Below are 19,818 nucleotides of genomic sequence, written 5' to 3' on the forward strand. Positions count from 1 at the left end.
GAGGTAGGAGGTGCGATCATTATTTCTTGAACACGCGAACGGTGTCAGAACGGATTTGACTAGTCATCGCAAGACAGTGAAATTCTGATGCATCGATACACGAGCACTCAGTTTACCGACGAAAAACGCTTTCAGTCCATTTGATCGACTTAAAATCGCGCACGGCAAGTCCCTGATATCGAAATACGTTTGATGTCCACTATCCGTCGACCCAACGCGATATGTCAGCAAAAAAAAAACAAAATCCGTCGAGCATAGCTGGGCCTTAATTCGGCACATATAAACTATATCGCAACTGTATCGGGTAAAAATATTATGCTACCGCCAGTTATTCTTCAAACAAAACAAGCTAGTTCCGCGCGAATCCATTGTACCGAAAGCGGAAACGATTTCGTCGGTCTTGTTAAATAAGTTTGTCGATTTATCACGATAGATAATGAAAGCGTCCGCAAAGTCACTGGGTACTCATAGTGGTTTAATTTGATTTGATATTTTCTCGCAGATTCAAGGTAATGATAGCGAGGACCTCATTAAAATCACGCGTTCATATTCGTTTAAAAACCGTTCTGTTAAACACTTTAACTTTCCGCGAGTTTATTTACCGTAGTATACAATTTCAGTATAAAACCATACAAATGTAAAAACCCTACAGCATAAAAGCGTGCAAATGCAAGCTACTCTAGGGTGCTAGTGTGCAAGCAAAATGTATAGGACGATGGTTTTTAAAGGATTTTCTTCTATGTGTCATGTCAGTTTGTCAGTGCTAAATCTGACTTATTTACGGGTAGAATCATTTAAGAGTGTAGAGTTGCATTAGCAGCCCTGAAGGAGAAATTTTAATAATGAGAGAAACGGCAGAAGTTCTGCCAAGCCCACGAGACGTTAAACTTTAAAAAATATTGTTCAGTGTTTATTTTTTTCACTAATAAGCACTTATTTCGTATGTACGTATGCGTGTAACATGCATCATGAATAGATAGTGGACTAATGATAGAAATTGACCGGCATATGAAACGGAATCTCCTATTCAGTAGCGGAGAATTCTTCAAGAATGTAATATATGAAGACTATATTGTCAATTGCAAGGAAAATTGTACCATCCAAAGTGCGATATCGCTCATGAAAGTGCTATTTTGCATTAAATCGTTTCGGTATCTTCGGCGCACTTATTGGTTGGAAGATAACGACAAAGTGCGCCGAAGATACCGAGACGATTTAAAGCAAAATAGCACTTTTATGAGCGATATCGCACTTTGGATGGTACAATTTTCCTTGCAATTGACAATACAAAATATGAGAATAAAAGAAGAGATTAAAAAAAATATTTAGATAAGGCTTTGATTGCAAGAACAAGTTTTAACGTATTCTAAAAGCTCAGTGCTGACCGATTTTTATAACTTTTAGATACACTCAAATCTCGTTTTACGTCCACTATTGGGGGGACGTAAAAAATCGGTCGTAAAAAAGTGGACGTTAATTAAAATTTTGCACGTAAAACGAGAGGACGTTAATTCAAATTTTGAACGTAAAACGAGAGGACTTTAATTCAAATTTTGGACGTAAAACGAGAAGACGTTAATTCAAATTTTGGACGTCAAACGAGAGGACATTAATTCAAATTTTGGACGTAAAAAAGTGGACGTTAATTCGAATTTTAGACGTAGAAAGAAAAGATAATATTTCGAATTTTCTAAAACCGCCTAATGATTTTTGACGACGACGTTAATTCAAATTTTGAACGTAAAACAAGAGGACGCTAATTCAAATTTCGGACGTAAAATGAGAGGACGTTAATTCAAATTTTGAAACAAATTTTCAAATGCCTTATAAAATTTCACGATTTAAACGTGCTTTATTGATTTTTATGCTTTAGGAGGAGCATGTTGTAGCATGTGTTTTACCTTAGGGCTTATTTTTTAATTTCTTTGAATGCATTCTGCATTGACGAATAATACGATATTTTTCTTAACGTGGGCATTATACCCCCAGTCCCCCAACCAATAACGGTACAGGCCTTGGAATACAATATTACACGGATCACTTGTGAGAGGCTCTAAACGCTCGGCAATGTGATGCAAAACTGGACCACCTCAAGCGTAGTCACAGCCAACATTTGGATAATATTATCTCAAAATAAATGACAGACACCAATTTATCGAATCAAATGGTTCATGGCAAATCGGTTCATGTACTATTTGCAATTTTTGTGTATTGTATTAGAAAATGAAAGCCAGTCTCTCATAAAACCACCCTTAAGTGCATCAATGTAGGTTAATTAAAATTCCAGTGGATAAGAAAAAAACTTAAACAAGCAAACTCAATATGGCAATGCTGTATCGCATCATTCCACATAAACCGTATAAATATGTTCATAATCTGCTTAGTAAAATCTTCCTTGACTCTTTTGCATTGTACAATTTAGACAATTGTTAGATGGTGGTACTTCAGATATGCAAGTATGCCAATGAGTAAATGAATGGTTTTTATACTTGTGGGATAATCAAACGTGCTTAATAATAGCTCCCACATACTTGTTTAAGAGTAACTAATCTCTCAAAGTGATTAACCTTATGACACCTCAGCAATTGAGCGGTATGTACCGAGAAAAAAATATTAATGGTTTATAATCTGCGTATGCTTCATTCGTACTACTGTATCAAGCGTGCCCATCGTTCTGTTCAAGAATGTTTCTTTTCTTCGGTTGTTGAAATTTATCGATTTTCTTGAATGAAAATGTCTGTTCAAATCCAAATTTTATGACAATTCGAAAATTTATAACCTATCAAAATAGAATATAATCATACAACAGTTAAAATTGTCTTTGCAGTTCAATTTAATATTATTGCATTTTTTCAGTCACTTATGCCATCAAAAGTTGTTTTATTATTCTATTGTGTTTACATTGTTTATCTATTTAAATAATGTCGCATTAGTGTATCTAAACGTAAGTTCGAGACAACTCTATCAAATCAACAACCCCAACACGCCGTTTTAATTCTACAATTTAGTTCTGCAGTATAGAACTGTTATACGCTCTATTTTTTCAAATATTATATCAATATCAATAACGTTTCAAACGAATTTGTAAATAAATGCGTAGGTACAATAAAAAAAATCACAGCAAAATAACATTTTTTGAAAAAATAATATATTACGAGATAACAATCAATAGAGTTAAGAACTCTTAATTGAACTTTTCGAAATCCAATGCTAAAGATATTACTTATGCTCCAAATATATAGAAGATGCCACACGCTAGGTCCGAAGACAATTATTATTTAACTTTCATGCACCTCAGATTTTTCTTCACAGGATGTTAGTATTAGTCAAAACAATTAATTTAGAGAAGGTCTTAAATTATTCTATCTTGGGTTTTTTTATAAAATTCAATTTTCAAGGTTATATAGGGGCCATTTCCTCTCAAGTGATCATATCCGTTGTAAACGACCACCTCCGATTTCAACCAAATTTGGTATAATAACTCATTCCGACCCCACAGTCAATTTCCCAAAGTTTTGTAGGGATTGATCAATCCCCCTTGCAGTGACATCCAATGAAAAATGAGTTTTTTCGAAAATCTAAGAAAAATAGAGAAGCGTCACTGCAAGGGGGATTGATCAATCTGTACAAAACTTTGAGAAATTGAATGTGGGGTCGGAATGAGCAATTATACCAAATTTGGTTGAAATCGGAGGTGGTCGATTACAACGAATATGCTCATTTGAGAGGGAATGACCCCTATATAACCTTGAAAATTGAATTTTGTTAAAAACCCAAGGTAGAATATTTTAAGACCTTCTCTAAATTAATTGTTTTGGCCAATACTAACATCCTGTGAAGAAAAATCTGAGGTGCATGGAAGTTAAATAATAATTGCTTTCGGACATAGCGTGTGCCAGCCTTGCCTTCTCATTAAGGGGACATAAACCGTCTAAAATTTTTGAAAAAATCATTATTTTTTTATTTCGGGTTTCAATTCTGCAGTCTTTTCCGCTTATTTTGATACTAATTTTGTAATGATCCAACCACGGGAAGTGGCCGAAAAACGATCGTATACAGAGCGTTTCAGTGCGGCGTTAAAATAACAAATTTACTCCGAACATATTATATACCTAGGACTAACGGTTTTAGCGTAATTACTTTTGTCCACCTAGATTTGGGTTTCATCCCACAGTGCGGCGTTTTATTCCGAAGAGGTTGTTCCACGCTGCACCGGAACGCTTCTGTATGTAATCGTTTTCGGGCAACTTCGCGTGGTCGGATCATTACAAAATTAATATCAAAATAAGCGTAAAAGACTGCAGAATTGAAGCCTGAAATAAAAACTAATGATTTTTTCAAAAAAATTTAGACGACCGAAGCTTGTTCGGTAGTTTCCGCCACGTAGCTCAAACCACGTGTTTATTCTTCGAGAATCATTCGCTCAAGCTTTCTTTCTTGCGAATCGGTGCATTTGCATAACCTGTGAGCCGTTCGTCTATCATTGATCAAAGTTAACAGTCGAAAAGGTGAAATCCTGTTACTAAAAGTGTAAAAGCTTGATGCATAATTGAAAGCAAAGTTCTTGTCAAGGGTACCATCAATCGATATGTTTTATTATTCAACATCTTTAATTGTTACCAACGAACCAAGCAAAAACTAAACTTCAAAGTAAAATGAAAATTCCATCTGTTCTTTCCCATGTTCTTTCTGCAAAAAGTGGACCGTGTGAACATTTGCCTTTTGTGATCAGGTTTCTATCTCTATCAATACCTATCAATTGCTTTTTGAAGGTTTAAAAATAAAGATTGTTAGGTCATTTTCGGTTTGTTTTTACACTTACTTAAAGAAGTCTAATTTAAACTTTGAAACAATCGTGCAGGCACGATAATGCCTCAGTATTTTGTGTATTTTTCAAATGTGTACATTTCAAAATTTTATTAACAATTAAATTTTACTTTACAATTACTTATTTTAATTTTAATACTTAATCAATGTCACAAAATGTGACAATTTACGCATAGGGGAGAGACGTCTACAGTGAGACACTTTTTTTCCAAAAATTTTAAAATTTTTTTGGTGATAGTTACCAACGAGGTCTTCAATCCATTTGAAAGGTATATCCTTCTAGTTGTCTGAAAAAAAGTTTCAGCCCTTTTGGTTGAAAGATAAAATAGTTACAAACGCAAATGTGAAGGTGTGTTTTTGGCTCACTGTTCCCCAGTAGGTGGGAAGAGTGAGACAACGAGTATTGAATACTGAGACACATATTAGAATTAAACTTAAACCATATTTTTTGGTTACAAAAAATAGTTTAGAGGTCGTACTGTTTATTTTGTGCATAAAGGATACATTATTGTTGTGCATTATTGAAAATTCTGATTTTTCTCACATCTACATTAATATTCATATAAAGGTCAAAACCTGGTTATCTGACCTTCAACTTACACTTCAGAACTCATTTACAATCAATTTATATGGATTGATTTACAATTCAACACAAATTTTTTTTTTGCAAATTACCCACATCTGTTTGTCTCACTGTTCCCAATAGGAATGTTTTATAAGAAATAGTGAAATAGTGGTGTTCGCAAACAATTCGATGGTCTTATATTTTTTTATTTTAATCTCTCATTCCTATGAGATGCCATGTAGTAAATTTAATTTGGAGTAGTTATGCGATTTGCCGTTAAAAATCACCTGAAAATGATCGCAATAAAATTTACTTTGACCCCCCCAAAAACGACTTTTGTTAAAAAATATACTAAAAAATTACCAAGTTTTTCTCAAACTGTATTATGTGATATAGATTCACAAACTTTACTTTGCAGGAAAATATCATGGATCTTGTATGTTTTATGGCGAAGCTATTCCCGATGTCTCACTGTTCCTGTTGTCTCACTGTTGACTACTCTCCCCTATACAATATTTGAAAATGCGTTTGTAAAATAAAAAGCAAAATTTCCAATAATTACACATTCCAATGGCCGTATCTAGATGCTGTTGCCTGCTCTAATTAACAGTTCAACCATTTTTAAAGCATATAAACAAAAAGATTTCTTTTGAAACGGTGGTTCTACAATTGATTGAGGAACGGTAGGGGAAAGCAATGAAAATTTTTTGGAATGGGTGACAAAGAGCGGGATGGTGAGGGGGGGGGGGATTATTGGTAGCTACGCTTAACAAGTAGTCGTTGTGACTCCCACCTTTGCTAGAAGGTTCATGGGTCGAACCAAGTTATAATCTAAGATTATAACCGGATTTGAACCCACAACACCCGTCATGCGCATGTCCAGCATTGGACAAAAGGTAGGAATCACAACGACTACTTGTTAAGTGTAGCTACCAAAAAGCTCCCCCCCTCACCTTCCCGCTCTTTCTTCTCCATTCCAAAAAAATATTCATTCCACTTAAGGTTTTTCGCGAAATGGTATTCGGCGAAATGTGGTATTGATGTTGCAGTTGAAAACTGTAATAATCGACGTGCGACGACGTTCTTGTTCTATGTGTCGCAACTACGTCGCACGTGCTGCGCTGTGTTCGCACATTGATGCGGTATACAGCGCACCACGTGCGACATAGTTGCGACACACAGAACAAGAATAAAACCGAAAGTCGCAAGTCGATTATTACGGTTTCAACTGCAACAGCAATACAATCACGGCGAATATTGCTATCCGCTTTCTGGCTAAGCAATGAGGGGAGTTGTTTTCTACTTTACTGTGAAAAAAATAAGCATAAGCATTAACATAACCAGCAAATCAGCATATCTGGCATTTTATATTGCACGTTGTTGTATATTAGCTTTTTAACTGCATAGGTGTTGTAAGTTAGCATCCAAAATTCTATTCAAATTCTTCGTGTCGGTAATTAACTGCAAATTAGCAATTAGTTGGAATTATCTGTAAGATAATTTTAAGTTCAAAAAAAAACTTAGTCGATCTCTTCTAGGTTTAGCCCCCTGTATTTTTACCAATGGGTATAAATACCAGGATGCCACACTGAGCAGCTAAGGAACCGGATCAAATTTTCTAGATCTAACAGTCGACGTGTGAAGGCACAAAAAGCTACGAACTAAAAGTTCAAAATTAATAATTAATAGCTGTAAGTCAACAGTTCTAAGTTGAACTTAATAATCAACTGGCCAACAACCAAAAGCTTTCCTGCTATCAGATCTTTTGAAAGCATAATTGATCCAGAAAACGAAAAGCTCCTCGTCTTTCGATCGTTTTCCCTCAATTCATTCTTTGATAGCTTTTAATAATCCGATAACAATATCAAAGCTTCGAGTATCAAGTTGTTCCAACATGAATTGAAGCATTATGTCTGCAAATTTTTTGCGAATAAAAATTCAAGTGCCACAATTGTTTGATTGGCCACTTCAAACTCGTCCTCGCTCGTTGTATTTCGCGTTACAATTCAAATCAAGCAATCCATTCAATTAAAAAAAATCAGCACTAATTGCAAGCTGTTTTTCTACGAATTTTCAATCTTGGTTATTTTCCGATATTGGAGCCAACATATTTTTGAAGCTAAAACTATTCCCGAAAAAATATATTTTTTGCCCTTTTACAGTATACCACCGCACTATGGCGCAAGGCTGGCCAAAAGTCAAAAATCCAATTTCAAGCTTTTTCCATTATTATATTTTTATCATTTTCTGGAATACTTTGGGAGGTTAACCTGAAAATTCTAGCCAATTTGAAGTTAAAATGAATGTTTGACAAATGTCTGAAGTTGAACATGTTGAAGAATGATATTTTGTTCTTCCATACAAAATGTATGGGAAACTCAACACCAATATTCAGCGATCAAGAAAGTATGGCGGGAAACGTCAGAAAACGATCACGTTAAATGTATCTTATAGGAAATTTTCTCTACTTTTTGGAAATCAAGGTGGCTTTCTGCGCTTTGCTGAGCTAAGGAAGTAATGTCGACTTTTTGACGGGTATATTAGAAGTGATTTCTTACATGAAGGAATGATTTTCTCTTCCATAGGAGAATTCCACGAAAGTCCTAATTAGAAATGCTCGGGGGCATCAAATTTTGTGTAGTTGTTTCTTTTCGGAAAATTTTAGACCCCTGACTTTTTAGTTGGCGCTTAGGGTGTCTTTTTCTGAGTTAGGGTGATGCCAAAAATCATCATTTTTGACCAATTTTCTTTCTTTAAAAATTCGTAACTGTTGAATTACTGAACCGATTTGAATTTATTTTTATATAGTGAAGATACCTTACGATGGCGCTTCGAAGAGCTAATTCTATAGTTTGAACGGGCTTAGTAGATATCGCAATTTACCAAAGTTTTTTTTTTTGTAATAATTTTTTTATGATAATTATAATAGACCGTTGTATTTGTATTAAAAGATGTGGATTTTCGGTCTCGAGTTTCTTACGAAAACTTTATTTTACGTTTTCGGCTGACGTTTCGAAGGTCTATGCCTTCATCCTCGGAGCAACTATTGTTATAAAACATTACAATTATTTAAACAATCTTCGTCATTACACATACAATTACTTACAACGTTAACAAATGTTTTCTTAGTCAAGTGTTTACATTTAAACGTGAGAATGTTGATTTTGTTTAACCCTCTATACTGAAAGTATAACAAAATGAACGGAAACGGACTTTTTACAACTAACTATTGTATAAGATAATTTAAAATTCTAACTTACACTATAACCTTCCACGCAAATCACAACCAGACCGATTAATCCAATATGAACTTTCTAATATGCTGCTGTAAACGAAGTTTATACTGTATTTAATTTGAGAGACGGAGAGAAAGAGAGCAAAAATTAGACGGTTACTGAGCAAGTGAATGCAAAATACCCGAATATGCCACATTTAAATTGTTCGTATCAGTTCTAAAATTAATTGTAAGTTGGTCAGTAATTTGTAATGACGAAGATTGTTTAAATAATTGTAATGTTTTATAACAATAGTTGCTCCGAGGATGAAGGCATAGACCTTCAAAACGTCAGCCGAAAACGTAAAATAAAGTTTTCGTAAGAAACCCGAGACCGAAAAGCCACATCTTTTAATAGTTTTTTTTATGGTTTGTGAACCATCCTAATGCATTATGATACAAGTTTTTTATGCTTTCAACGGCAAATACAAAATTTGCCATCTCAAAAACAAAAACCACAATGAAACAAGTAAAAACGAAACTATTTTTTTTTTTAATTTTGTGAACCACCCTAATGACCAATCAGTTTTTTCGATCTCTGATCCCAAATTTGAAATCAGTGATCCAAAATTAGTTAAAGATGTTATATTCAGCCGATTTGAAGTAACTTTTGGCCAAGCTTTGTATGGAGGAGCGCCACTGTGCACCGGTATAGGGTAACGACCCCAGAATTCGCCCCTTTTATCAGGTTTTTATGCTGTAAAATGAATAAATCGCCATATTATTATAAAATCAGCCCTGAACTCAGACAAGTAGGACTATATATTAATATTCTATCTATTTTGGCTATTAGGAATCGCGAAAATTGAAATTTGATAGCAAAAAAGCCAATTTTGTGCAGGAACCTCTAGTACCACATTTCGTCCATAGCGATCCAAAATTCGTCCCCCATGTGACCCAGATTTCGCCCACTTGTTATTTGTTGCAAATTTCCCAAATAACCTCAATTATTTTGTTAGAATTGTTGTTACTATTATTTAACTTTAAGATGATGTCTATCCAGTGCTTAATATGGCAATCAATTTGTATCAGGAATTCGTTAAATGTTAATCTAAATTGAAATAAACTGATCATCATCACCTCCTGATACCTGATTCAGTAAAACTAAAAAACACAGAGAAGGTGGGTTTTTACTAAATGTTTATTTTCATTGCAGTAAAATAAGGCTTTTGACACTCGTCAAAGATATTTAAAATGAATAGTGCTTTTTCTGGTCCTTTGTTGATTACTTATATCATTGTTTAGTAATTTTTTGGGAAAGAGTAAATGTTTACTGTGAACAATAAAAAATTAGTTGAACTGGAAAATCTTGATATTCGGCTATATATATTGACTAATCGAAGGTGAGACTCGAGTCCACAACCTAACCTCTTCCCCAAGAAATAACTAAGCTTAACTGCTTAATATAGTCAATAAAAAGATGAAGAAAAAAAATTGTTTAGTAAATCACTGTCTGTAAATGGGTATGTCGGTTTACAGTATTAAATATTCCTGGTAACTGGTAAGCATACCCATCTTACCTACTCAACTAGGATATTTTTTGACATAACTTGGAATTCTTAACTAGCATTTTTGGTTAGACCGGGTTTGTAATGCTAAGCTATTAGAATTTTCATGATATTATCGAAATATTCTATTTTATCAACACGATTATTTCTTTGTTGTCTGCATTGCACATTAAATACTTTTCAAAGTTTTATTCATGACAGATTTATTCTCATGACAAGAAAAATTGTGATTTTTGAGAATATTATGCGCGTCTTATTAATTCGTGCGGTTTTAATCTTATTATCAATTTCGATGTCGATTATTGCTAATTCAACAGTTCGTTTGGTAGAAACCCCATTAGCCCATGTTTAGCAGATAATTCTTTTGTTAGACGAATTCAAATGAAGATATGATGTGCTTTCTGCATCAAAATATTATTTATTCTTTACTTTTTACTCACCATTTTGATAAACATAAATCAGCGAACAAACTAATCGATTGTGACTTGCATTTGCTTATGTGTGGCATATTTGCATAGATTTGATTTTGAATTTGATTTTTTGAATTTGAACTTGATAGATGAGGGCGAAAACTCTTAAATCTCTTAAATACATTACCTATTTTTCAAACCACATTAAATCATTAAAATACATAAAACAACACAACGAATTCTATTCAAATAACTGAAAACTGAGTTAAAATGAATATAAATTAAACTAACAACTTATATTTCAACTATATATTGAGTTAAATCACGGGAATACCAATGGGAGGGCGAATTCTGGGGAGGGGGCGAATTGTGGGGTTCTTACCCTATTGATATTCAAAAATAGACGGGTATTTAACTCTTTTATTCATAGGGCCTGTTACCTCCGAGTTCTCCGTTTTGTACAAAATGATATTTGCCACTTCTGTAAGGCGGAAAGTAAAATCTCGGAACATTAAACAACAATCTTAAACGGAACAATCTTAAAAAAAGCATGCTGTCCAAGAACATCTAATTTTCGTCGCCGAAGGGTGCCGTGAACGCAGGTAATTCCGATCAGCTCTTAATTGCGATCACTCAACTAAAGTAGTCGATTTTCTGAAAATTGAATCAAAAACCATAGTTAATGAGAATCCCCATAGCCCTTGAACTATGAATTTTAGTTCAATCTTTTAAAAGTCGGCTACTTTGGTTGAGTGATCGGAATTAGGTACTGATCGGAATTACCTGGGTTCACGGTAACTAGTGCTATAAACTAAGTGATCCCGAATAGCATCTGTCTCGCTGTAGTTGCCAGCCTTACTTAATAAATGATAGGTTCGCAACAGAAGATGAGAGTTCCATTAATTGCTAACTGTTTCCTTCCAGTTGGCCACGACGTACGAGACTGGTCAAACAAGCCGGTCGCTATCTAACATATAGGATCTAGGAATTACTCTGGCTGCGAAGTCTGTCGACCAAGAAATCAGGAGAACAAGTCACTGATGAACTGACATGACGCTCGCATTTCTCTTTCAACGCACAAGACTGCCGCTACTCGCACAACAGTCCCATTTTCTATGGAGTTTCCTATATAAATGGGACTGTTATGCGCACGGCCGGCGCTTCCCTTAAGCAAAACAAGAAACTGCTTGGAACGCCACATTAAGGTGGGCGGCATTACGGCTACATTAAAAAACTAGAGTATTAAATGTGAACCGGTTAGTTCGCTTCGAGGTTCGATACTGGTCTAATAAACCAGACGTCTTATGTTCGAATCTCGGCTGGGCGGTGCTGCTAGAGTCAGTAGGATCGTTACACTAGCCCCGTAATTGTCCTGTACTCTAACAACCGGCTGCGAAGTCTGTCGATAAAGAAGGATAATATCTAAAGACGGTTATACCTAAGGCTTTGCTTTTGAATATTAAATAAATAAGTGATTAACATAACACTTTCCTCCTTTAGCGGCATAGGGCCGGGATGGCACGAGCTGTATTTAGAGTTACTCTCCACTGACACGATCCTGGGCTACTCGCCGCTAATTCGTTGACCGTCTCGACACACGCAAGTCGGCTTCAACCTGGTCAAGCCATCTAACGCGTTGGGCCCCTCTATTCCTAGTGCCGGTGGGGCTCTTGAAGAGAACAGATTTCACTGCACAGTTGTCCGTCATTCTTGCAGCGTGACCGGTTCACTGTAGCCTCTTGACTTTTACCAGATATCGATATGGGAAACTATCCAAGTAGTGCCTGCAGCTCATGGTTCATACGCCTATACCATTCCCCGTTTTCCGTTTGTACTTAGCCGTGTTGCCGTGCTGCAAAATTACAGCCTTGATTATTCTAATAAAAACCTGTTTCAATGACATGCGTTTGAACCTTAATAAAAGTATGCATGAATATCGAAAATAGCGCCGGTAATTCTTTGAATATTCTACAAACAGATAATGAAGTATTCTGTATTCGTTCACTTGTGCGTGTTTTTATTTTATTTTTTTCAAATCGGTCAGGTAGTTAATGACATTCTCTGCAAATTTCTGGCTATAACATCGAAGTCATCTGGGAAGCCTAGAAATTGACTACCTTTGCTGTCCGCTCGTCGGAACACCCCCTCAAGAATGATGTTGAAAAGCATGCAAGATGAGCCTTACCTTGTCTCAACGGGTCAATATAAAATTGTCAGATCATCGGATCAACAACTAATAATCAGGCTAGTATCAGGTCAAAGAACTTTTTGTCGTGGATTTTTTTATCGATTAGCACTGGGTTACAGACATCATTTCGCTTACCAACAACAACAAAAATTTTAATTTTTCTGAGCACTTTGCTGTGTGTTATAATAGATTTTAAAGAAACGACATATTACAAGACGTGCTTTTTTTGGTTGAAACCCATTTTTATTTATTAGAGTATAGTAGCATATTTCCATGTGTATAAAGTGCGTTTTAGAGTTTTCATCAAATAATTGTTGTTTTATGTTGTAAATTTTAAAATATTTCTTAAAAAATTATTCTTCTATGGTAACTATTTGCAATTATTCAACTATGTTCCATTGTAGTGTTCTAGGTATAATTTGCATTATTCTTTCCTCTTCATGTATATATTCATCGATATTAATGAAAATGTTGTACTTTCGTGTTGTTTTTAATATATTTTATTATCTACGCTATTGTGTATATTTGATCTAAATTGTGAATTCGGTGTGTATATTTTCGTCGAACACATTTTGGCGTTTCAAAAGTAGAAGCCATTCTTACACTAAAGAGAAAAATAAAAATAAAAAGATTTTTCATACTATACGTATATTAGTGAAATTAATAGCACAATTAAGTGAATTATAGTTTTTTCCAAGCAGGAACTTTCATCCAGGTCAGACCGAATATCTATTTTGCTTGTTTTCTGTTGAGTTTATCATAAACTATGGATTACAGTTGCACTCCTCTCTTCTTTGGGTAAATTTATTTCGGTGAGGATTCGGATTAGTTTATCAACTTGTTATAGAGCTTTACGAAAAGTACTAAATATCCAACCGTAAAATAATAGTTCGCGCTTATTTAACTTTAGTATTGCTCCATATTTGCACGCTGTTTTGTCGATGATTTATTCTGCTCTAATCGAATCTAGTTACATTTTACGAACACAATAAATTTGATGCTAGACAATTTGGAGATTTTTTCATTTTCTTTGTATCATCCGTTTACATCCTCAGTCGAACTTCTCAGTCTTACTGGTTTCGATCAGTCAACTTAAAATTAAATTTTCGATTTTTTCATTCTCATTAATATATCAGTTATTTTTTTTTAGCCGTCCATAAGAGCGAAAATTTTACGTTCTGCTGTTATGTTAACATTCATTACATATCTAAATTGCATTTCAATTGCATTTTGAATCTACTGCATCCAATCTAAATTATCCAATCAAATGGTAGAAATAATTTTGATCTTATATTTAAACAAAATTTCACGCACTTATCCGTTTGTTTACTGAATTGGCTTCGGCTAGAATCAAACTAATTTATACTATTTTGGAATTTTAAAAAGCACATCAAAGCACGGGAACACATACATTTCGCTTCAACATGTCGAATGGTGGTTATCAATGTTTATGCGCTAAGTATAATTTACACTAAAGTATATTTTGTATTATTTTTTAAATAATATTCAGTAAAGTGGAAATCGCAGATCTGGCTGTTCCAGAGCCAATGTGTTAATTTGATTAAATTACGGTACTCGAACGAAACATGATGTTATGCTAATTTTTTATGTCTGCTCGTTTGTTTCCACTTCGCTTTTGTTTGAGATTAGTTCATTATTTTCCGCGATCCGATATATTATCAAATTGCCTTTTTTAATGCATTTCTTGTCTTTGAGATTTTATGGCAACACTTGCATGTTTGCTTGCATGTTTGATTTGTTCCATTTTACAGCGAATTGTATTCATCGTTATAGGTACGTTTCAAGCAGCAGTTGAATCGATTGTAAATCGAAACATCCTTCCTTTTTTCTTTCTTTTCAAGAAAACTTTTCACCTGTTCTACTGGCACTAGCTTCACTTCCTTTTTCGCTTTCGTTTCACGTTTTTTTGTTGTTGTCAGTTTAACTTTGCTTCGCATACAGAATCACAAGTTCAGCGGCTTTTTGTTAAAAAGCGGGCTTTGCTGCTTATAATTTGCTTTTCATAATCGTTATTATCTACTGGGTGTTTTTAGAGAATGCTCCTGCATTGATAACAACAACTGTGACATTTCATTGCACCAATGAGGAATCTTCTATTGAAGTATCTTCAGTGTTACTGGATCAAAAGTAATTATACTTAAGAAAATGGATGCGACTAATGGTGTGTGTGATGTATAGGTGTGTGTGTGAATGAAAAATCAAATTAAGTCATTTTTAATGCTCTGCTTTGAATAAATTTTGACTGGGACATGTTTTAACATGCAACGGTTACATTCACAGTGTTTTACTAAGTAAATTTTTCAGCTTAAAATTAAACTAAATCACCAACCTGCTTGGCATAATACTCATAAAATTAAAAATATTGCTCACTAGCTGCAAAACATACAATTAGATGAACAGCATCCATAGTAATAGTTATGTTACAATTCATTGGATATAAAAGCGATATTTAAATGCCTGCATCATGCAAACTAGTAATTTTCTTGGAAAATATCTGATTTAAATAACATTATACCAATAATCGTCTTAATCTCTTAGATCTGCTATTTTTACGATGTGATGAATAAAGAAAATGGAAACAAAAACAATGTGACGGAAAACAGAAAATTCACTCCGTTATAGGATACGATTGCAGTATTTTAAAATTAGGAGTAAGTGACGTGAACTGGCTTCTTCCTCTCTTTTCAGTCTTTTGTGCTGCAAAGTCTTCGTGGAAAACATTTTCCTAGCTTTTGGTTGCACGTCGGAAATTACTATTCCAGCTGCTAAACCATATCTATCAGTCACAACTCGTTACTTACTAACTTGTACTATGGTTTAGTCAATCATGCTCGTGTCCTTGTACTATTAGGATTACCTACCAAAACTGGTTCCTTGTCTATATCGTGATAAAAGTGTATAAAATGTGAGTGCTTGCTCAATATCACTATACTTGTGTCAAAACGCTCAGCACAAAAAATATGATTTTCATTCTGCGAGAGGTAGCAACGTTAATCCGTGTAAAATTGGTCTAGTCATTAAAAAAATTTTAAAATGGAAGCCACTTCGTTCGAAAGCGAACGCTGGCAAATAAAATAGAGAAACAGAACATAATAAACAGTTAGATTTTTCTAGTAAATTTGAATAAAAGTTTTTTGTGGACTGCACTGATCACGAGCATCCGGCGAAGTTTCGACCATCACCACAAGACGGCCATCAGGTAACAAGGCAACATCACTTGGTCGATCCTTCTCATCCATGCCTATTGCAAGTAGATTATGCGATGAAGGGCGTATTTCAACCTGAAAATAAGAAAAGCAATTAAGTCATGAAGAAGTGTAAATTGAAAGAAGTAACAAGAAAAGTGCTAATTAATTCTAAGTTACTGTTTAAGCGATTCTGCTTGCTATGGCTGTGCATTCATAATTTTTGTTCAAAAACTGAAACTAAATCGAAAACGAGACTATTTTGTATAATTCTTAAAGTAACTTTCACAAACGTTAACCTATCACATGTATCAAAGTCACATTAATCTATTGAAAGTATTTGATTCGAAACAATAATAGAACCGATTTTCGCGACAATTAGCAACACAGAAAGATCTATTTATTGACATGCAACGCAAATTCAAGGTTGGTACAATACAATGGTTCGGAGCATGTATCGCGACAATTTACAACGTTGAAATGAAAAATAAATAAACTTACGGCCCACAAAAACTCCAGCTGTGCCGAAAAGATGAGTACTCTTTGATTTTTAGAATCTGCCACTATTACTCTGCCATCATCGTCGCAGCAAATTCCCGATGGACGACTGAATTCGTGTACTGCTGAACCTTCATGACCCTTTGTAGCGAGTGTCTGTATTTACGAAAAATATTAATTTTTTAATAATTTGTTAAATACATTTAAAAATACCTTTGTCAAAGTAGAATCTACCAAAAGTAGCCGATGATTTTCGAAATCCGATACTATAATATCTCCTTGTGGCGTGAAACAGGCACCACGTGGTGTAGTTAAGCCTTTCAAATAACGGCTATGATTAACTCCGTCGAAGCTAAAGCGTGAAATGAATTGTCCTTCCGAGTTGAACAGTTGGATTCGATGATTTCTAGAATCCGTAACAAGTATTTCTCCTTTTACGTTAACTGCCACATCCCACGGATACTGGAACTGGCCACATTCTTTACCATAAACACCAAATTTCAACAGGAATAGACCATTTGGAGAAAAAATTTGAACACGATGGTTATCCTTATCAACGACAATTATACGATTTTGGGCATCGGTGCAAATACCAGCAGGCAGATCGAACTGACCATTGGCGGTGCCCTTAGAACCGAACTTAAGTTTAAATGTACCGTCTGGATAATAAACTTGTACGCGATTATTTCGACGGTCAGCAACTAAGATATGCCCTTCTTTATCGACGGCAATACCCCATGGACGTGAAACTTGGCCATCTTCATGACCGTCAAATCCGAATGTCAGGCTGGGCCCGACAGCTGGTTTAGTTGATACATGGGATGTACAACCAGGAATACATTGTCCAAAGATTGGCATTCCTGGAATAGGACCAATCCCAATAGGTCCAGATGTTGTTCCAAGAACAGGTTTCGTTGGCGGAATTTGATCCCAAGAAGAAGATGAATTGGGGCGTTGTGCAGGCGTCGTGCTTCTAACGATGGGACGTCGAGTTAAAATATTACCACTTGGTGGTTGAATACACATATTTGAAACATTGGAAATTGGATTGCTTCGTTGATTTACTAGCAATACTTCACCTTGCATGCGTATATCTTGAAGAAGTTCGAAATTCGGTGGGACAAAAGTGATAAACTCCTCCTTTGGTTGAAGGTTTTTGTACATGGCAGCAAATTGTTCCATCTGACTTTCACCGCTTGTAAGGGTTTTGGCTATGTCCATAGTACTCATGTTGCCTACTGAGTCAAGAGCTTTGGATAACATATCTGATGTCTGAGCAAGACCTGCCAATGCGGTTCGCAGACCCGCCATCTGGTCGGAAAGCGAGGTAGACTTTTGTTGGCGAAACTTTTCTACCCGCTCTAACAGTGTTCGCTCGCGATCCTCGGCTGCCAAAACAAAATGACGCATTGCTTTACGAATTCTTGCCGAAGCTTCCATTGCATCTCTTTCAACTGCTTGCGAATAGGCTACAGCTCGATCAATACTAGCTTTGATATATTTAGTTCCAAGCTTTCCACTCTCCAAAATAGAAATTATTTTCTCCGATGCACCTTGTGAGATGTTGGATACTGGAATACAGGAATGATCCTTGTGATCCCATAGTGTGCATTCCTGGCAAACAATCTTTTTGCAAGTTTCGCAAAGATAGCGTAATACTTCTCCATGCACGTCACAATGTGGCTCGTTTGCCATTGAAACACTTAGTGCTCCCGCGGTCGATCCTAGCGGCGAGATCGTGTGAATTGGGATCACACAGTGATCTTTAGCAAAATTATTTTTGCTGTGAATATGAGCGCAATCTTCACACAGTACATCATTGCAGTCCAAACAACGGCTGATTGCGTGCGTGTCACAGCGACCACATGCTACACCAGGCGTATGAGAGCTTTCATTGGAAGAATTCGTGTGAGGTGAAGTACTCGGTGTTATCTGAGTTCCTATTGCACCTAGAATATCATTGCCTGGGATGGTCCCAGTGGTAGTTCCGATCGCACCAAGCACGTTAGAAAATAGTACATTATCGGACATACTAATACTATCACGATCCAATGAAAGATTGTGACTAAAACTAGGATTGCTGCTACTACCACTAAAAATATATGTTTAAATAAGTGATAAATACTTCTAGAAACTTCTAGCAAATTAATAAATACCTGTGTGGCACCGTTACCGGTCCTGTACTAACTTTTCCTGACGCATCCCAACGTGGTAATCCACCAAACAGGTTCGAGAAGAATATATGGTCATTGGATTTAAAGTCAGTGTTGTTATCACTTTTTGCTGGCGCTGCGTTACCAGACGCTGGTGTTATCTGCATTGATGAAGCACCATTTGATAAAAGTGCCATAGCGGTTCTGAAAGACAAATAAAAACAATGAAGTCTGGAGATTTAGAGTTTCAATGGATTCCAATGCACTGTATTGAATTGAACTATATTGCCATAAACATATTCTAAATTTTTATTATAATTCAAGTTTTTGGCATAAAAAATTAATGATTTTATGATTTAATAATATGGTTTAATGGTGTATGATTTATGATTTCTTGATTTAAGGGTTTAATTATCTAACAATTTATTGATTCAATGGATTTGCTAATGATTTAGTGAATCAACTGTGTATTCAACAAATTGAAAATTCAACAATTTAGTGCTTTAGGTAGAAATAAGTCGTCATTGATTCTGCAATTTATTGGTTTGAAACCAAAATTTAGTACATGAAAATATATTCTCTGTATTCAGATTGGCAAGAACAACGCAGTGAACATTTCAACAACAGAGCCCCTGAGTTGGGCACAAAACTGCTTCCAAAATTGGGGTTTCCGAAAAAAAGTTAATCACTGCTTATTTCCCCTTAAAAGAGACTATAAAATTGAGTAGGTAAAAGTTAAAATACTTAAAGTTAAATATTGATATTTCCTCTATTGCCTCATAAAACCATATTGTTATAAACAAAGCTTTTGCGAAAAAAGATCATGCGATTGTGACTTTGGTGACCTTGCTGTCCTTTGTATTATTAAACATGAAATATTGCAGTAAACTTGACAGAAGATCAATAATACATTCAATTTACTACATCCGCTCCAAGAACAAAACAAAGGGCACTGGTACCAAACTGCATGAATTAGAGTTCGGAACAATACACGAAAGAAGAACTAGATATGCGCAGTAGAAGAGAAAAACGAAAAAGCCAGTAAGCGAAACAGATTGCATCTCGTTTATAATTCCTCTATGGTTGTATTATTTCATCAAATTTACCCCATCATTATTCTTTTTCCTATCGACATTAAACATCCTTTTCCTGTTATATCACATAGCATTAACTAAGAGTCCCCTTAGAA

General features: G+C 35.2%; 1 protein-coding gene across 1 annotated transcript; it reads right to left on the reverse strand.

The window, feature by feature from the left end:
• Positions 1 to 15,903: 15,903 nt before the first annotated feature.
• LOC128737728 (protein wech) lies at positions 15,904 to 18,829 on the reverse strand. Its single transcript, XM_053832427.1, is given in 4 exon segments — positions 15,904 to 16,074; positions 16,480 to 16,632; positions 16,690 to 18,568; positions 18,612 to 18,829. Coding segments are annotated over 4 exon segments (2,418 nt in total). The 5' UTR covers positions 18,827 to 18,829.
• Between the last annotated feature and the right edge of the window lie 989 nt (positions 18,830 to 19,818).

Source organism: Sabethes cyaneus, chromosome 2 (genome assembly GCF_943734655.1).
Source record: "Sabethes cyaneus chromosome 2, idSabCyanKW18_F2, whole genome shotgun sequence".
In the NCBI taxonomy this organism is placed as follows: domain Eukaryota; kingdom Metazoa; phylum Arthropoda; class Insecta; order Diptera; family Culicidae; genus Sabethes; species Sabethes cyaneus.